The 19,212-nt window shown below is 38.3% G+C and overlaps 2 protein-coding genes across 2 annotated transcripts; one reads left to right on the top strand and one right to left on the bottom strand.

The window, feature by feature from the left end:
- Window positions 1–1,540: 1,540 nt before the first annotated feature.
- On the bottom strand, window positions 1,541–5,781 carry LOC133987318 (taste receptor type 1 member 1). Its single transcript, XM_062426636.1, has 6 exons — window positions 5,594–5,781; window positions 4,698–5,013; window positions 3,859–4,614; window positions 3,541–3,759; window positions 3,083–3,203; window positions 1,541–2,466 (listed from the first exon to the last, which is right to left on the bottom strand). The coding sequence occupies exons 1-6, from the start codon at window positions 5,779–5,781 to the stop codon at window positions 1,541–1,543; spliced, it is 2,526 nt and encodes an 841-aa protein (XP_062282620.1).
- A 3,430-nt stretch (window positions 5,782–9,211) lies between these two features.
- Window positions 9,212–17,388, top strand: rprd1b (regulation of nuclear pre-mRNA domain containing 1B). The gene is made up of 7 exons (XM_062427642.1): window positions 9,212–9,875; window positions 10,623–10,752; window positions 11,072–11,208; window positions 12,908–13,026; window positions 13,254–13,380; window positions 14,013–14,188; window positions 14,929–17,388. The coding sequence occupies exons 1-7, from the start codon at window positions 9,725–9,727 to the stop codon at window positions 15,076–15,078; spliced, it is 990 nt and encodes a 329-aa protein (XP_062283626.1). The 5' UTR covers window positions 9,212–9,724; the 3' UTR covers window positions 15,079–17,388.
- The last annotated feature ends 1,824 nt before the right edge of the window (window positions 17,389–19,212 follow it).

The following is a 19,212-nucleotide window of genomic DNA, read 5'->3' as shown; positions in this document are numbered from 1 at the left end:
TGACTGTGTGTGTGTGTGTGTGTGTGTGTGTGTGTGTGTGTGTGTGTGTGTGTGTGTGTGTGTGTGTGTGTGTGTGTGTGTGTGTGTGTGTGTGTGTGTGTGTGTGTGTGTGTGTGTGTGTGTGTGTGTGTGTGTGTGTGTGTGTGTGGACAGGACAATTGTGAATCTATTTATCTAATATGCAACAAGACTTTATGCCAAGGTGTCGCAATTCTGAAACTTGTTTTTTTCTGTTATCATCTGCCACTTGTTGTTGAATCCCTGAAAAAAATGATCATATCACTTGTTCTGATGACCTGAACTGACATTTATAAACTATAAAAGCTTTACAGATCACGTAATCATAATCAAAATCTTTTTTGTTATCAACTTTTTTTTATTGTTTACAAAGGGTAACAAACAACATATACATACACTTACACAATTAATCAACACCCCCAACCCCTGGCGGCAACCCAACCGACACTACAATCAACCATAGTAGATCAAAATGGAGAAGAAGTTAAAGGGAAAAAAAGTGGCCGTTTAAAAAAAATTATCTATATTTTTCTTGATACTAGTGAGATTCTTAACATTTTTTCCTCTAAAGAAATGTTTCAGAAATTCTATAAACTAGCTTACCTAAAAACATGAAAACTTTATTATTGATATTATATATAGTATAATTAACCAATAATAATTATTAGTTTGATGTCCCTCATGCAGCTGAAAGGGGGCGCTGTGGTAGAAAAAACACAGTACCTGTTGATTCTCTTCAATAGCAAACTCACACATCCTCTTATTTTGTGGCCACTGCCTACTTTGTTTTCTTCTTTCAAATTCAGCTTTCTTTTTGTTTCATAAACAATAAAAAATGTAATAATTTGAAATTGGGATGTAACTATTGAAATTTGTGTTGAAAATGTTCCACTGACTCCTTGGCTGGTCTGTTATAGTGTAGTTTTATATCAAATGATCTGGGATTAAAAATACAATAAAACTAAAGTCTAAAAGGCCAAATGTTTTTAGATAGCTGATATTCATGTTATAACAAAACAAACAGACAAAAGTGAGTTACACAAACAAGGAAATCAAACCTATGATTGACCTTTCATTAACCATTTCTTTACCAAGAGTTTTAATCCTCTCTCTGTCTGTTGCTACTTTGAGGAAACTTCAGAGAAATGTATTTTTGCTTGTGGAGCTCTTGCATATAAACATTATTATATCTAAATAATATTAGTGAAACTACCTCTTGCTGCATATTTTAATAATATGATTAGACTAAAACAGTTGGTTAAGTAAGCAAGGTTAAGTTAACAAGAGCTGTATATAACTGAAAAACAGTTATAAATTAAAAGTCCCTGAACTTCAAGCAGAGGTCCTGTGAAAAGAGATTTTTTATTCTGAGACAATATAATGCAGCTTTATTTGAACACACACTATATTAAACTCTGTTGTCAGATAAATATCAAAGGGAATATTTCCTGTCACTTTTCCTGGTAGATCTTCACTATAGCTTCTCTTCATCTGCTTTTTATTGAAATAAATCATTACAACTTCATCTTTTGTTCATGGTATACATCTGAATGCAGTTCTGGAAATGGGCAGTAGTGTTCATTTCTGGCCTCAGGACAATAATATAAATCTTGGGCAGGAAGTAGCCCCCGAGGAAGGTCAGAACGCTGAAGAGTATGGCGAAAACATTAGCGGCCATGGTGAACGGGCCTCTGCCGATGAAGTAGACAGTGAAGAAGCTGATCCAGGAGATCATGTACACCATGAGGCTGAAGGTGACACACTTGGCCTCGTTGTAGTTGGCTGGTAGGTCTTTGCCCATGTAGCTGAAAGAGAAGCAGAGGATGCTGAGCAGAGATACATAACCGAGCTCAAAGCCTGCACCAGACGAGAGGGTGTTACTGCACTCCAGAACAATGCTGTCATGGTAGAAGTCAAGATCCTGGGATGGCTGTGGAGGGTCGAGGGCTACGCGGACCACAGAAATAAGCAAGATGATGACAGACACTAGGAAAATGGTTAACTCTGGCCCATGTTTTTTGGCCCACTTGTCATAGGCTGGCGGCAGCTTGGATGCAAATTTAAAAATGCAGACCACCTGGAGGGCACGCACAGTGATACAGGCCAGACACACAGTGAAGCTGAAGCTGAATAGAGGTTGCTTGAGGAAGCAGGCCAGAGGAGATGGCTGGCCAAAATGGCACAAAGAGCTCATGGCAGCGACGGTCATGGCTGCCAGCATCAGCAGGCAGGTGCGGCCTCCGGCAGACTTGGCCACAGGCGTGTTCAGGTTGACCAGGAGGATTAGTGCAGTGCTGGAGGTCATGAGAACACAGGCGGCCAGAAAGACGAGCAGGGCAATGGAGAGAGGGTTGTCCCAAGCGAGCAGCAGGACGGTCCTACTCAGACATTGCTCACTGCCTGCAGGAGCCCACTGCTCTGGCAGACACTGCTGGCATGTAGTGGACTCTGAGGAGGAGAAACAGCACAGAAATAAAGGTCACTTTGGAAAAAATTGGGATGTAAAAGCTGGGTTGTAGTTTCGTCCAGTGTGATAGCATTCAAAATAAACACTGGTATGGCATCACAAGATAAAACATCTTCTACAAGAGAAGTGAGATAAGTCTTAAAAAACAGGTAGGCACAGTGACACATTTCATTTTAGTTCTTGAATCTGTTTGGCTCATGCTTCAGGACACAGTGTGAGTGCGCCACCTGCAGGTCAAAGTCACAACCAACAACTGAAAACACTGCTATATATTTTTCTTGATATTTTGTTCACTTCCTTCTTAAATTTTAAGTAGAACTCAATAGAAAAAAAATCTTTAAACTGTAAGCAAATTGACAAAATTAGTCAAAGTGTCATCTCTGCTCTGACTGGTGAGGTAGGAAATATGATGCTTTCTGTCCTACACATACTTTTTTCCCCTTTCACAAATAATTTTCTTAATTCTATGAATTGCAAAAAATTTGCCTGGCTTGTTGTGTTATCTGTTTCTAATTTCATTTCATCATCCTCTTCTTCACACCTGTCCAGTTTTTCTTTTCTTTTCATAGTTTTTTTTAAGTCTTTTTCAAGTGTTACCGCTTATATTGAGGAATGTGGCAATGGGACATTCCTGGCAGTCGAAGCAGCATGTGTGCTGCCCCGTCAGCAGCTTCTTGTGGCCTTTCAGGCAGGGAGGAGAGCAGATGGACTGTGGCACCTATAGATGCAGAAAATAGAGAGGAGAGAGATTGCAAATAAAATAAGATCAGATGAACAATTCATGACTGCATGCAGTAGGTTTGTAATCCACTGGAATATACATTTTCAGGGCACCAAAAAAAAACAATTTATTCCAGAAATTTGCTGGGATCTTTCTGAGATCAACACAGTTTTTCTATATATTCACACAATAAGTATCAGTGTTTTTACAAGCTACAACATAATTTCAATTTTTTATTTAAGAATTAATTGCTTATTTATTTTCTCACTGAGATGGAGAAACATAAAAGAATTTGAAAAGTAAGTTTTTTTATGTAATACATTATTGTCCTTACTGATCTTGAAGCTCCAGTGGTGTGCCACTCAATTTGATCTGCATCGATCGTCAGTGTAATGGGATTTGGACTGAAGGAGCCCACCATTCGGAGAGACCAGTCCTTCTTCTCCCACACCCAGGTCACAATGTCATATCCTGTGGGTGGGTCACCATTCATATCGAAGTAAATAGAGGTGTTATCCAGAGAGAATCTCACCTGCTTGAGCCATGACAGAAGCTGTGGTGGAGACAAATGAGGAAAGATCGGTGTTGAAAAAACAAGAAGGTGGCTCAGAGATTTTCTTTTTTGGTAAAAACACAGTTCACGTCTGCTCACCTGCCATGGATACACACTCCTCCTTTGGCACTGTCCAGTGTCACAGCTCAGTGCTTGGTGCAGAGCATGAGCCACAGCGTACACTGCCTTATACACATTGAAGGAAGAGGTGATGTCATAGCTCTCCAAAGAGAACTTCTTCCTGGCAAGGGTGTACAGGTCTGTGCTTTGTAGACAGTTGTTGTCATCAAAAACTTCCTGTGTGTTATTGTATTTCATTGAAGCCTCAGATACCTTTCTCTCAAACTCCTGAAAACCTGGTAGGGATGCATATTTGACAGACACACCGAGCACAGTGCCAATGGTGTGAATCCCAGGTATCTCTGATATGAGAGTAGCCACTGACCAGTCCTCCGTCCCAATCCACACCTTCTCCGTCACATTACGCTCAATAACATAGGGGAAGAAGCCACGGAGTTTTGACTTGCTGGAGAAGACCACAATGGTGTTGACTTGGGTTGTCAGTATGCCTTCCACCATGTTCCTCATGGTCTGGATTGTGTCTGCTGTATGCGAGGGGATGACTGCTTGGTAGGCAATGCAGATGCCATGGTGTGGTGCTTCCTCAGACAAGCTCGTCATGCCATCCAGGCCATAGTCATTGTCACTGCCCAACAGCGCAATCCAGGTCCAGTTGAAATGAACCAGCAGCTGGATCATAGCTGCCACCTGGTTCTTGTCACTGGGAATTGTGCGGAAAAAGGCTGGATAGAGGTACTTGTTGCTCAACTTTTCATTTGATGCTTCAAAAGAGATCTACAGCAGAGCAAAGAGGATGTTGATAATGATTCAGTGACAGGTGGAATGGGTAATATTTGAGAGCCATGAGAAAAACTTACTTGTGGTATGAGGTAGGCCCCCAGTAAAGCAGCAGGGGTTAAAGATTTGCTGCTGCTGTCCGGCCCAATCACAGCCACAGCCTTTTCACTGTTGTTGTAGTTTGGGTCTGTCCTGGGTGTAGATATACTGTGGTGATGCTGCTGGAGCAGGTCCACAGTGGCCAGGATACCCGCTGGTACCGAGCAGATGTCGTAAAGCTGGTAGCCCAGCTTGACTTCTGGTAACAGAGACTGTGGTCCAGTGCTGTTATTGATTTCCTCCACAGCAAATCTCATGGCTTGCATCAGGTGAAACCCGTGTTTGTTGTTTGTACCGCTAGAAAAGATAACATTTAAAGGTCAGGTTCACAGTTTGTCAAATATATCCAAAAACGTCAGATGCTCTAATTAATGTTTTTTTGTTTGTTTGTTTTTACTGTAATCATTCCTGTTCTAACTGGCCATGAAGAGATGCCTTTATAATGAAGTTTCAATGTAAGTGATGGGGAACAAAATCCACAGTCCCCCTTCTGTGCAAAAAATATATTTAAAAGTTTATCTAAAGATAGTGTGAAGTTTAAGACTGAAGTCTCATATTATCTTACTTTTAAACTTTTAAATACACTTTTCTCAAAGCAAGGACTGTATCATTTGTCCCACATCAATTACATTATAAATACATTTGATAATAATAGAAGATGATGTTAATTTGGGCACCTGGTTATTGTTTTAAGACAGAATCAAAAAACAGTAAAAAAAATATGAAACACAGGACAATAAAAGTGTCTGAATACAGTATTTGCTGTGTGTGTGTGACAAATAAAGCCTATGAACTCCAGATAATTCGGAGTAAATTTGTAGCTGGACCACAGGTGACATGCATTTGATCAGTGGAGCTTGTTGTCCAGGAAACTCACTTATTGCACGGTATCAGAGCGGGCAAACCACTTGGTCCATCTGTATAGTGGAGAGGAAAGAGTCCAGCGATGAGGAAGTCACCCTGCAGCTGCATTCCCTCTCCCTGAGAGACATAATCCAGTTCCCCATCAGCTAACTGCAGCATCAGCCAGCCTAAGGAAACAAAAACAGCACTGCTCAGTTCCATTTACCTCCACGTGCATGCAGCTGCTGTGGGAGCTCAGTGTGGCTTGCAAAACGGATAAGGACTGCTTTTCAAAGTGTGGATTGTTATGGAAGGATGAAAGGATCCCTTTTGCATCTGTCCGGGGAGTATTGGTTGACTGAAGCATATTTGCATGTCTGATTTGTTTGTGTGACTGTAGACTTTCACTCCTATTAAAATGAATTGCATGAATGTAATAAGCCATGCAAAAGGAGACCGGTGTTTTTCCATTAATCCTGGACAAGTGACATGCAACTGTAATCCAGAGCAAACACAGACAGTTTGTTGTTCAGGTCAGATCTATAAGTAATGGCAGGAATTATTGAAGAAGTGGGTTAAGACAAATTAAATGATCTTTCATCTGTCAAAAAGTTTAATTAAATAGAGTTTGAACAGAAACTCTGATTCAAGTCAGCTTTGTAAATAGCACTCAAGGTGGTCACTCAAGGATTCAAATTATTTGTCTACACTTTGACTGGATGATCTATGTTTATGATCTCTTTTTTTATCATGTCTGTGTTGGTTTTAATTTTGAACAGTTTTACAGCGCTCATGACACGATACTAACTAGCAAGAAGAGCAAAACATCACATCTTGGGAAAAAAAGTCTCTGAGACTTCAGTTTTATTGCAAATATCTAACATAAAGCCAATATTTCTGTCTTTGGACCTTCATCAGGGCAAATGTTTGACTTTGTTAGAAAGGACTTTTGCTTTTAAAAAACAGAAGTTGGCCTTACTGGCAATTCTGATAAGATTTTACATGCAAACCTGGCATCACTGTCTTTCCTCCTGAGAATTGTATTTTTGTTTTTTCATTAATAGCTCATGTTTAACTCAGGGTCTCCATGGAAATAACAATTTCATACACAGCACAATAATCAAAGACAATCATCTCATCTCACCCCTGATAAAGATTTGATAGACAAAATTTTTACTCTTCACTCATAGCTGTCTAGGACATTTGATTATCGTGTTGTACTGCTTTGTTTGACATGATATAACTAAATAATGTACATACATTAGGCCTATTGCATAATAGTTAATACAAAATGCTGAAACAAACAGTCATTCACCTGAGCAGCACTGGTTGATTTATAATGTGATGTATCTAGCTACAATATTTGTGCTACAATACTTTTACCCAATTTTGATTAATCTCTCATAACCAGAGAAAATGTTAGTACAGTCTTCCCACTGACAGGCTTGTTCACATCAGACATTTTCATTTGTCTTAGAATGAAGAGAGTGATTACTGTATGAATCATGCAGTTACAATCATGAGCAATGCTGGCTCACTCCTGTTCAATTGGACTCACCTTTGTAAATTATTGTCATTACTTGTACCTGTGTTTTTGCTGCATTGTTAAAATGTTTGTCATGAAATAGGTTTGCACAGGTGGGGCTGAATTTGCATCTTGGTTGATATTTGAGGCTCATTTTGTTAAGTACACCTGTTGAACTGACAAACTATTTGCCTGACACTTACCTGCCTTCAATACCCAAACCCATTGTTTTGACAGGAATATTGTGCATTTTGTTCACCGCATTATTATGGAGGCAAATGGACATGTAAATATCAATGTCTGTACAAACACCAACATTTGAAGGAACATATTTGCATTGTGTGAGCTTTACCATTTTAACAGAAAAAAAGACAATATCCTTTTATGACCATTTAATTTCCCCTGTTCATCTGCTCTTGTGATGATACGTTACTAACGACTCAAGTTATGTCTTAATAAAATATGCTGTGTTGATTGTGGTCTTTGTTATGTGAGTATTATTTACCATTCAGTTAAATTGACTGTTTTTTACAAAGTCATGTATGAATGTCAGAGTGATGTTTCATGATGTGGTAACTAATTTTACTACCACTGTCAGGCTTCATAAATGAGTCATATTCATATTGAAACACTGTGTTTATAACACTTCTATATGATACACTGAAGAGGATTATTTCATTCATTTAAGAACATTTTTATTGTATTTATTGTAATTAATATCGTTTTTACAAGCTACAACATAATTTCAAATTTTAATTTTAAGAATGAATTACTTATTTAATTTGTTAGTATCTTGTTTGTGATTAACATTACTATGTGTTTATGTTTATTACTAACATCAGTGGTATTTTTAAATGCATTTATTGGGTAGGCCTATACAGAATGTATATGGTAATGGTTAAGATTTTCAATTTTTTAAAGATTTTTCTTAACAACACAGTAATATTACAATGCAAATATCAATACAGGCAGTATTGGAGAAAAGAAAATCACAAAAACGCAAGCAGAAATTAAATTGTACAATGTGAAACGATACATAACTTTTAAATAATCTGTCAGTGTTTCTGAAGAGGTGAAGTGTCTTAAAGCTTTTTTTGTTCAGACAGAATCATCAACGTAAAACAAGATGTTGTTTGGAAGAATCTGAAGAAATCTGGCTTTGTGAATATGATGTTTGTATGGAAGCCAAGAACGGCCATGCTTACATTTATTTATTTATTTTTTAAAATAATGCCATTCTCTCAAGATCAATAGTTAATAGTTAATTATTTTATTGTCTTGAGAAAACAAGCTTTGTCATCTCAAAATACACAAGCAACAAAAGGTCTGACCTTGAAAGTTTGTAGGGGAGAACGGGGTTGGTTGTCACATTCATCAGATCTCGGTCCCTAGAGGGCGCTGTTAAAAAGCGTCGGTACTGAATGTTTCAGGATTGATGTTATTTCAGAGGTCATTTCTGTTGTAAACTGCTTGACATCAAGATGAGAGGATGTTAAGTGTTCTTCATAAAAATGTAAATATCCAACTCTTCAGTGTTTCTCTCCTAGGCTTTCACATAAAGATTTTGTAATAAAACAATCATTACCATTCAAAAGTATGAAGAGAGAGCGATAGTTAGGTAGGTTTTTTATTTTAGCTAAACCAAAACATGTGATTAGCTTTCCCGGTGGCAAATTGGGGATGCTTGTCACATTCTCTTCGGGGTTGGTTGTCACATGTTGGTATATGTACATATATGGTGTGATATATCTAGTTCTTCCTTTCTTTTAAGATAGCAAAATTACCAGGAACTTTGTCAGAAAGACAAACAAGGGCCACACTCCTCCAGATGTAAAGCTCAGGAAAGTTGAGAGATGAAAATGCACAATATTGTTATATAAGGACAAAAAATGCACATACAATACAGGAATATTTTTCCTGTTTATGTTCTCATGGTGCATGGGATGTGTTAGGTTGTTGTATTTCAATGAAACTAAACATTTCAAATTATTTTTAATTTCAAATTGGAACATTTATTTCCTAGGCTGTGCACACACACTTGCAGGGAAATGACACCAAATACGTTGTAACACCGGCTCTGTCCACGTCACTGCAGTGCGACGCACATGTCGAGGTGAAAGTGCAAGCTGCCATTTTTTCGAAAAAAACAAATGTGATTAGTTTAGGCAAAGCAGAGATAAACCGTGAGTTTCTTCCATCGTCAATCTTTCGCGGTTTTGTTGAATCTGTTGGTGCACTGAATCCACATTCTGCACAAATATTAGCGACGCTTGGTTGATTTAAACTCGGACTGAAGCGCAGGTTAGCTCGCAGCTTCAAGCTGCAGATGGCTGCTTAGCTCGTCTGGCTAGCGTTAGCTGCGGCTGTAAACAAACACTCGAGACTGTAAAGGAGTACCTGCTGATAAACGGGGGACAGTGGCTGCAGGTTTGTGAGTTACAGGGGAGACTTAGGTTAGTAATCTCGGCTTGTGAAGAGCCAACACGACGTTAGAAACAGTAGTAGTGGAGGAGCATGTCTGTAAGTTAGCAACACAACTTCAGTTTTGATGACAGTGCGAGTTTCTCCACACTAGCTCAGAGCTCAGTCGCTTTGGAGCGGGTCGGAAACATCAAAACACACACAGAGACATACACAGACATGTCGTCTTTCTCTGAGTCCGCCCTGGAGAAAAAGCTGTCGGAGCTGAGTAGCTCGCAGCAGAGCGTCCAGACTCTGTCTCTGTGGATCATCCACCACCGCAAACACTCCGGCCTCATCGTCAAAGTGTGGCACAGAGAGCTGAAGAAAGGTACTGTGGAGCTGCTCCTACACTGTATACACATAACTGTATATGTTGGAGGGTGTGTGTGATTAACCGGGAGATTGATAACGTTAAAACTGCAGAGACTAGAGAGTCAATAATGTGACATTTAGAGATCAACAGAATTATTTTAAGTGGACCCATCACTTTGCAAAGAGGGGATGTGGTCTGTGTTTTAAAATGCTGTGTTCAGTTACAAGGATATGACATTGAGAGAATCAAGCAATCGAATTTCTACTTTTCAGAAGCTGTGAACAGCAAATGTTTGGTGTTTTTACATGATTCAAAAGAAAAGGAGAATGTAAGAATGTATTATTACTAAACCTGCTCAGTGCAGAGGAGGGAAATCAACATAAAAATATAGTCAAGACAGTTGATGTGCCTTGTTGCTGGTTTGTTCTTCCTGCAGATAATTAACAGTATCTAGACATCATGTCCTTTTAGACCGAATTGACAAGTTGTTACACTTTGTTTGATTTGAACCACTGAACAAATCAGAGATGTTTGAGAGGTTTTTAACCAAGATAGACTAGAATGCAGCACACTCAGAAAACCTGCTGCTTTTTAAGTGAAGAGGTATAAGCTAATCTAAAAGTCAATCAATGCACTGAATGACATGTATGTTTAAGTAAATTGGTATAATTGGTAAATTACACTACATTGCAAAATAATTTAGAATGTGGGAGCTGATTTTCCTTTGTGAATCTTGAAATATCACTTTCACTTGTCCTCCAGCTAAAACCACAAGGAAGCTTACGTTCCTCTACCTGGCCAATGATGTCATCCAAAACAGCAAGAAGAAAGGACCAGAGTTCACCAAAGACTTTGAGTCTGTTCTCGTTGACGCCTGCTCACATGTTGCCAGGTGACGTGACCACTGTATGCTTTCAGATGCTGTGTGTGTGTGTGTGTGTGTGTGTGTGTGTGTGTGTGTGTGTGTGTGTGTGTGTGCGTGTGTGTGTGCGTGCGTGCGTGCGTGCGTGCGTGTGCCCACAGCCTAAAATATACAACAGATAATGGGATGATTCAAAAGATGTTTCATTCAACTGATTTAATCATTGTTTTTTTATAATGATCCGTGAGCTGTGTTGAGAAATGTATTAAATCTTTTTTTTTTCTGTGTATTTCTCTTTACGCCTCGTTTTTCTTCTGCTGGACTCTTGTGTGCTGTTGCCTCCCTGCAGTGGTGGAGATGACAACTGTAAAAAGCACATGGAGAGACTGCTGAACATCTGGAAGGAGAGGGCCCTCTACAGAGCTGACTTCATTCAACAACTTAAACTGGCCATCGAAGACTCCAACAGCAGCCCCAGACCTCCAGGTTAGATGATCTCTTTGTAGCAGCGACACATACCTATAAACAGTATTTGTTAGGTGTGGGCCCGGACCACAGACACTGAAACTGACACTTTTTATTATTAAAAGCTGCTAATATAATATGTGGGGCAGAGCAGTGTGTCATGATTTAGGATGTGAATGCATCATCAATACTCTACTTCTAAGTATGTTTTAATTGCCACACAACTTAAGCCAAACATTAAGCATTTCTTATTACTATTCACCATTAGTTACTTAATCACATGCATGTTAAAATATAGGACAGTTTTTAAAAGTAAATAAAGGTTTATCACGTTAATGTTCCGAAATATTGAGGGGCTTTCTGCGTCAAGTCTGTTCATGTGTCCAGATGTGATCTGACGTGAGACAGATCCCTTTTTTTGGTACTGGTTCTATCGATGTTAGTATGGATTAAGACAAGACTTAGTATCATTGGTGGTGTAAGTGGCTCCATCTGTTTAAAAAAAAAAAAAAAAGCCCATTTAAACGAGTGCAAGCATATAGTTGACACATATATAAAACTCTGTTATTCGTTTCAACGGTTTACTGAAAAACTTTTAAGGGCATTCAAAAGCCAGACATGACTGCAGTTATTATTTAATTGAGTATACTGCAAGGAGCCTATAGTGCTGCGTATCCTCAGCAAATTAAATGTATCAAACTACAAAAAATACAAAAAACTTTAAAGTTAACTGTAGCGTAATTCAACATTCAAAAACCCTAAAAAAGGCAAATGATTTCATACAATTATTGCTTTTTGTAAAGAAGTTTAGTTATGCTGATGTCTCACCTGCAGTATAATATGTAGAACTATCAATCAATCAATCTTTATTTAACTATAAGAGCACACTCAGTAGAGTGCAGATCTCAGATGTGTCTGAGGACATGTGGGTGGTGAAACACCTGCTGCAACACCATCACAACTGCCAGTTGCAACCAGTGGAGATTTGCAGAGTTTCAAAAAAAGTTTTTTGTATAGTATAATGTACATTTTCACATATAAAGTGTTTTTGTATAGTATAGTCTCATATTTCTTTAAGAAGCATAGAATAATGTAATGGCATTGTGACCGAGCATTGTGGATTTGTTGAACTGTATAAATGATTATTGTTATTTACGTATTTACATTTTGTCATAACGGACCACACAAAATAAAAGCCCTCCCTGCCTCTCTTAGCTGAAACTTACTCTGTTGTTCCTCTTGACTCCCTTACAGTCAAGATGGTGTTGAAGCTAATAAAAACAGGGAGATATTCATCTCATATTGTGCCTAACTTCAGTAGATTACAACATATTGGGTATGGAATTAATCTGTAGATGCTCGAAGAAAGATGAGACCAAACTTTTCTGTGGATGTCAGTTTTTAGAACCAAGACAAAACTCAAAATATAGCCTGTGACAGACTATAGGTAAGGCTTGTTTTTAGCCTAGCGGAAATGTCTTTTGCTATGTTGTAATGCATATCGTAAAAGAACGTAGACTGCTGCAAAGAAGAAGGTCTAAGCTTTGTTATAGCCTCATAAGGAATCAGATTTTTTTTTTTAAAGTTAATCACCACAACCATGAGAGGTCCTTGAACTTACAGTCATAAATGTTCACAAAAAATAACTAAAACACAACTACTTGGTTTGGTTTCACATGAGTGTTTTTCTGTTCTGTGGTGTCTAAACGTAACTCTGAAGAAGAGAAGAAGGCCGTCAAACGAAGCTATCAGAAGATCCAAGAAGAGGAAGACGATGAGGACGACGACTACAGAAGCCACAACTCCCCCCGTAATTCAGACGCAACCGCAACTCAGCTGGTAGGAGGCAACACTGCTTCAACAACATAAAATGCAGATGTAAAATATCTCAGTTAGTGTAAAAAGGCTTTTTGTTCATCTCATTCTGCTGTCTCTCCTCTTCCTGCTCTCGCTTCTCACATTTCCTTTGTACCTCTGTTTTTATTCCTCCACCATGTGAACTGTGTCACTTTAACTTGATCTCTCCTTTAACGTGCTGCCTCTGTTCCCTTTAAACACACTTGCAGACAGAAGAGCTGGTGAAAGCCCTGCAGGACTTGGAGAACGCTGCATCAGGTGACGCTGCTGTTCGTCAGAAGATCGCCTCGCTGCCGCAGGAGGTGCAGGACGTTTCTCTTCTGGAGAAAATCACTGGTAAGACTTTACAACTCAACTTGATTAGAAATTACTTCACTTGGAATGTCTTGTACAGATTTTGCATGATTTGCAGTATTTTCATTTTTGCCTCATTTTAGAAATGAAAATTTAAGAGGAGAATTTTAAATTCCTCATAGCTGTCTTGGTCTCTGTATCAAGGGGGACTGTCTGTTGAATGTATGTGGTGAGGATTGTCAAACAGATTTACAATGAAATTAAAGATCTCAGTTGAGGATGCAAACATAAAGCAAATACAAAACAATAAAATAAAACAGTGCGTATAGTGTTGAAAGTAAGTAAGGTTGTTACCTAAATTACCATTTATTAAAATCAGGTGATTTAGGACCATTTCTTAAAGTCACTTTACAGCATGTACAAGATGCAAAAAATGCACCTTTTTAAAATGATAATACATTTGTTTTGTTTAACGCTTTTCTAAACAAAAGTCACAAATACTCAACAAAATGTACATGCAGGACAAAATATACTCAATCATAGAAAAATTACAGCAGTATAAAGCAACAGTAGAGTAAAAAAAAAAAAAAAAAAAAATAGAGAGTAACATGTCTAAAGTTGACCTCTTCATATAAATGTCTCTCTCTTAATGACCCACTTTGGCCCCAATCTAGACAAGGAGGCAGCAGACAAGCTCTCGAAGACAGTGGATGAAGCCTGTTTGCTGCTGGCAGAGTACAACGGCCGACTGGCTGCAGAGTTGGAGGACCGGAGGCAGCTGGCTCGCATGCTGAATGAATACATCAGCAGCCAGAAGGAGGCGCTGACGGAGAGAGAAAAGAAACTAGAGGCAAGGCATCACATTATATACAGCACACTGGAGACAAGCTGGTGTTTCAATCACTTCAATCACTTGTTAAATCAGATAAGAGAGCGTTTCCACATACGTGAGATGTTTTTAATTAACTGTCCTTGTGACAAGAAAGTCAGTATTATATATACATATATATATGTATGTATATATTTTTTTCAATAAAAAAAATGTCTTTTGATTGGCATTAAAAAAACTTTAATGTAGTCAAAATTATGTCCAATTGAGATCTGTAATATAATGCAAAATGGAAAGTGAAATCCATGTGCAGCTTGTATTTGAACTCTTTCAACTCATGCCAATTATAAACTGTGAATCCAACAGGTTAGCTTTATTGTTCCTATTTTGGCTCAGACAGCAGCTGAGCTAAATGTGAATAGCCAACCTGATTTAAGTCTCTCCATGAAAACATACTCACTGTGTTTTAATCTAGGGTCAGTTTACAAGCTGTCTGAAATATGAGTACTTGTGTCTCCTGACTGTACATATTTCTAGATTTCATCAGTTACTTGAAAGTAATGGAAAGTAATAATTAAACCAGAACTACACAAATAAGATGAGATACCTTAATTTTCCCTTACAGCCCCACAGTGTGACCCAAATGTGTTTCAAACTGCCAGAAATCTTTAGTTAGAAAACATTTTTGTAGATTTTTGTGATAACTGTCATTCATGAGTGAGTAATCTTCCGTGCTGTGTTTTCGTGATTGTTCTCTGCAGGAATATAAACAGAAACTGGCGAGGGTGACCCAAGTGAGGAAAGAGCTCAAATCGCACATCCAGAGTCTCCCTGACCTCTCCCTCCTGCCCAATGTGACCGGGGGTCTGGCCCCGCTCCCCTCGGCCGGAGACCTCTTCTCCACCGACTGAGAGGCCTTTGCTCAGACAAACTACCCCCGTGCTCCCCCCTCCCTGCCCAAACCCAGCCCCATGTTTGATACACAAAATATTCCCTGCAAGGAGGCACATGTGGTCAAACCTCTCCCCAGCAGAGTAGCTAGCACACCTGCTAACTACAAATCTGCAGAACAAGTGGGAAGAAGGGACATGAGAAGGAAGGTTTGGTGAAGTGCTCTACAGAGAACAGAGACTCTGTCAGCCTGGATTTTTCCCGCTCTACCGTCAAGGATTCCACTCCACCAGCTTGGAACGAGTTAGTTTCCTGTTAGTTTTAATTTTTTTAATGCTGGAAATGTCAGTGATTTAGGAAGGGGGGGCAGGGTAAAGACGCAAAGCTTAGACAGACAGAAATGTTGGTTGTCAAGTGTCTTTCTGTGGGGTGTATTTTGGATGCAGCGAGCAACAGTTTGCTCTCACAATTCTCAGAGGTTGCGCTTTCACTGTGATGAGAATGTACTGTTAGTTTCTTTTTATGGCCTTCAGTTGGTGATCTGATACATGTAGGTGTATTTGATGTGTGTGTGTGTGTACAGTTCAGGTTGGGTTCAGTGTACGTTCCTTTTTGGTTGTTTCATGAGTTCTTGGTTGGCAGCAGTGACATAGCAAACAAATTTCAGTAACACTTGACAAGAGTCAGTGATTAAACAGGACATGTGGGACAGTATCATCCTGTTTGCACAAGACTTGGTTTTCACACTGCGTTTAGCAATCGTTCATTCTCATTTACAGACTTTGAGACTCAAAACGGCCATACATTTAGGTTTGTTTGTTTGTTTTCATGCTTCAATTTGGACGTTTGTGCTTGAAATAGTATAAGGCTAATTATGTTAACAAGTGTGTACTAGACAAGGTTTTGAGAAGAAATACTGGTAGTTTGAAAAAACGAAGTTTCCTTTCCAAGAAACTGCCTGGTCTCGTATAAAAAATGAAACCCCAAAACTCAAAAAATGTATCTCCTGAGAGGGCAAAAAAGTAGAGCAAAGTAAATAAATTAAAGTTTTAGTGTGTGTAAGATTGGGCAATATGGACTTCAAGAAAAAGAAAGAAAAATAGGTCAGAATATATAGTTATATATTGTTATATATCACCTAACATCTGTTTTGGTAAAGAATCAGAACAGCTTGTGTAGTTATGTTCATTTCATTAGTTGGTGATGTGAAATGGACTGGAGCTGTCATTTATTTTCAGCTGCATTCTCAAGTTTTTAAGACCATTGTGTATAAATGACTCACAATATTAAACCCCCACAGCATGATCAAAATGATCAATAATAACTGATACATATTGCTCAGCCCCAATCGTGTGTAGACATTCAGTGATTTAATATTTTACGAAAAACAACCGCAGATTCACCACTGCAGTCCCTTTTTTTATTTTTTATTTAGATAATAAGGTCAGGAAGAGTGAAGTGTTCCCCAAATAACCCTTGGTACAGCAGTTTGTGATGATTTTGTGAACAGTTTTCTGCCAAGGCCAGAATAACATGGACCATTTGTTTAGCTTATATTTAATTTTCACTTATTTGTATACAAAAATAAATTTTCCTTGATTATGTCTGATGATAAAAAGTCACAGATGTTTACCAAGATAAACTCCTCATTTTATTAAAGTTGTCAGAAGCTGATCGTGGCTCCTGCTGCTGGTGAGATGAGTGTTGTCTTCAGTTCGAGAGAAGACGGTATTGACGATTACCTGCTGATGCAACAGGCTCAGGTGAGAAATGCTGCTGCAAAACCTCTCGGAAATCTCTGATTTTTTTGTGTCTCCTGGCCAACTGTAACCAAAAAATATTCCAAACAACAGGTTAAAATGTGAATTGCAGCAGCTTCAGCAGTGTTTGTTAAACCAAAGGATGTTTTCATTACAGTCACTGACAGAGACCCATAACAGATATTTGTGCCTGTTATTAACGCCTGATGTCAGATAAAGTTTCTGTGGCTTTGGATGTTAAATTATAAAGAAAAAGAACAGCGATTGTAGGAATTTTGATCTGTCATTTGGCTCAGTTTCAAATGTAGTTCAGTGGTAAACTAAGGATGCATACGAAAAGAAAGTTCAGAACAACCATCGCACACCAGGAAGGATTTTGGCAACATTTTGACCCGGGTGTGCTTCACTGTAGATATTAGTTAGATATTTTCTTACCTACCTGCTGTGTGGGACGGTATGCGTTTCCGCAGAATCGTACTGTACTAGCAGGACTCTACCAGTAGGGGTAGTGTTTTTCTCTAAATAAAGTGATTTAAGTGGATGCCAATAAACTGGAACCATTTGAACAAATCTGTGCTCTTGTATTAAGTCATTGAAAGGAAAATAAACTTATGTAACACACAAGTATGTCTATCCGGGATGACAGAACGAAAGGGCCCACCGCCCCACATTGCATGGATAAATGTGCCTTCATGCCTCTTAAATTTATAGCACAAATTATTTTCTAGTAAACATTTTATGAAGACAGACAAGTGCAAAATAATATAGATGAAGTATGTTATAGTTTGTACATTTTCCAAGAGCTTCTCTTATAAACGGCCTGCACAGAGTCGCCACATATTGCATTAGCAGTTATAAAAGGGCAAAGCTAAATGATTATGTTTTAGGTCATTTAAAATAGTGCTGTACCATATTATCCTCCCCGGGAAACAGTATAACTACACTGCCCAAATTACTAGGGGACCAAATTACTACATCATTATATGCAGATATCTCCAGAAGTCTTATGTATCTTTTAGGTTAAGCCGCCCTCTCTTATTGCTGGTTTATTCCAAGGTGAAGGGGAAAATTATTGTGAATTTTATTTTATTTTTTTACCACACAAAATGAGTTCAGCAAGAGACTGAATTTGTTACTCATATGTGGTTAACTTCACATAAAAATAGGAACCATTTACAGTGATGGGAATAATGGTGTTATAAATAAACGGTGTTACTAACGGCATTACTTTTTTCAGTAACGAGTAATCAAATTAATTACTGTTTCCCCGTTACAACGCCGTTTCCATTACTGCCAAAAAAAATGCGGCGTTACTTCTTCAGACCTCACTGAAGCGGTTTTCACCCGAACAGGCGCTTCTCTCTCTCTGTCTCTCTGCTAAAGAGTGGCTGCACTTAGAGGCAAAACCAAAAACAGAGTAGGGCGCAAATGAGAAACAATCTCCCGGAATCACGAGCGAGGGAGCAAGAGTGCGCTGTAGAGAGTGACTGGGTGATTCTCATGAACCCAACCTTTGGTATGTCTTAGAAGATTTTAGGGCCATACTCGTGAAAACTAGAAATAATTCACTTTTATTTGAACAATCATTGTATCTATTATGTGGCACAGTTCATTGTTGGTTACCAAAATAGTATTTTTTTTTAATGTTTTTTACCTGATTTTGGAGTCATAAATTCATTACCGTAATGCTTCCAAAGAAAAATCTTATGTTTTCACCTCATTTTAGCATTATAAATATTCAAGCAAGTTCATAAAAATAAATATGAATTTGTTTGAAACTAAATAATTTAACAGGTTTTGATAATATATAATGATTTCCTATTATGCAATTACAAATATTTGAGGAAAATGGAGTGTCCGAATGTGTAGTTTTCATTACCGTTGCACTGTGTTCACAGTCCTCTCATAATCACAGCGTCTTTTACAATAAAGTTATTTTGACCCATAATGCACCACAAAGAAGAGAAGACTAAAGATGACTACAAGGTAAGATTGTTTGACATGTTTTGATCACCATAATTGTTAAGTTTCTCCTTGCATATGCCTATTTCCACACCACAGGTGATCATTACCGTAATGTGGAATATATCATGTTCTTAAAAAGTTATCAATTAGATAGTTAACTGTAAAGAAGATATTAGGGAGCTCAAACTGTTGGTGAACATTTTTTAGCTGAGTCATCATAGCATGCTAGCATTTTAAGCTAGCTTAGGTGGATGTTATTCATTAAAGTAATGCGTAGCTTTCATTACCACGTAATGTGAGGCCTGTTACAGTAATGAAAGATAAGATTACGGTGATGAATAGTTTCTTTTTTTTGTTTAAATAACATAAATGTATAGTACATAAACTTTATTACTGTATGTTATTGTTTATTACACCTTAATTAAACAT

This window comes from Scomber scombrus, chromosome 10 (genome assembly GCF_963691925.1).
Source record: "Scomber scombrus chromosome 10, fScoSco1.1, whole genome shotgun sequence".
NCBI lineage: Eukaryota > Metazoa > Chordata > Actinopteri > Scombriformes > Scombridae > Scomber > Scomber scombrus.
Note: the sequence above shows the minus strand (reverse complement) of the source record. Positions and strands in the feature narration are given on the sequence as shown.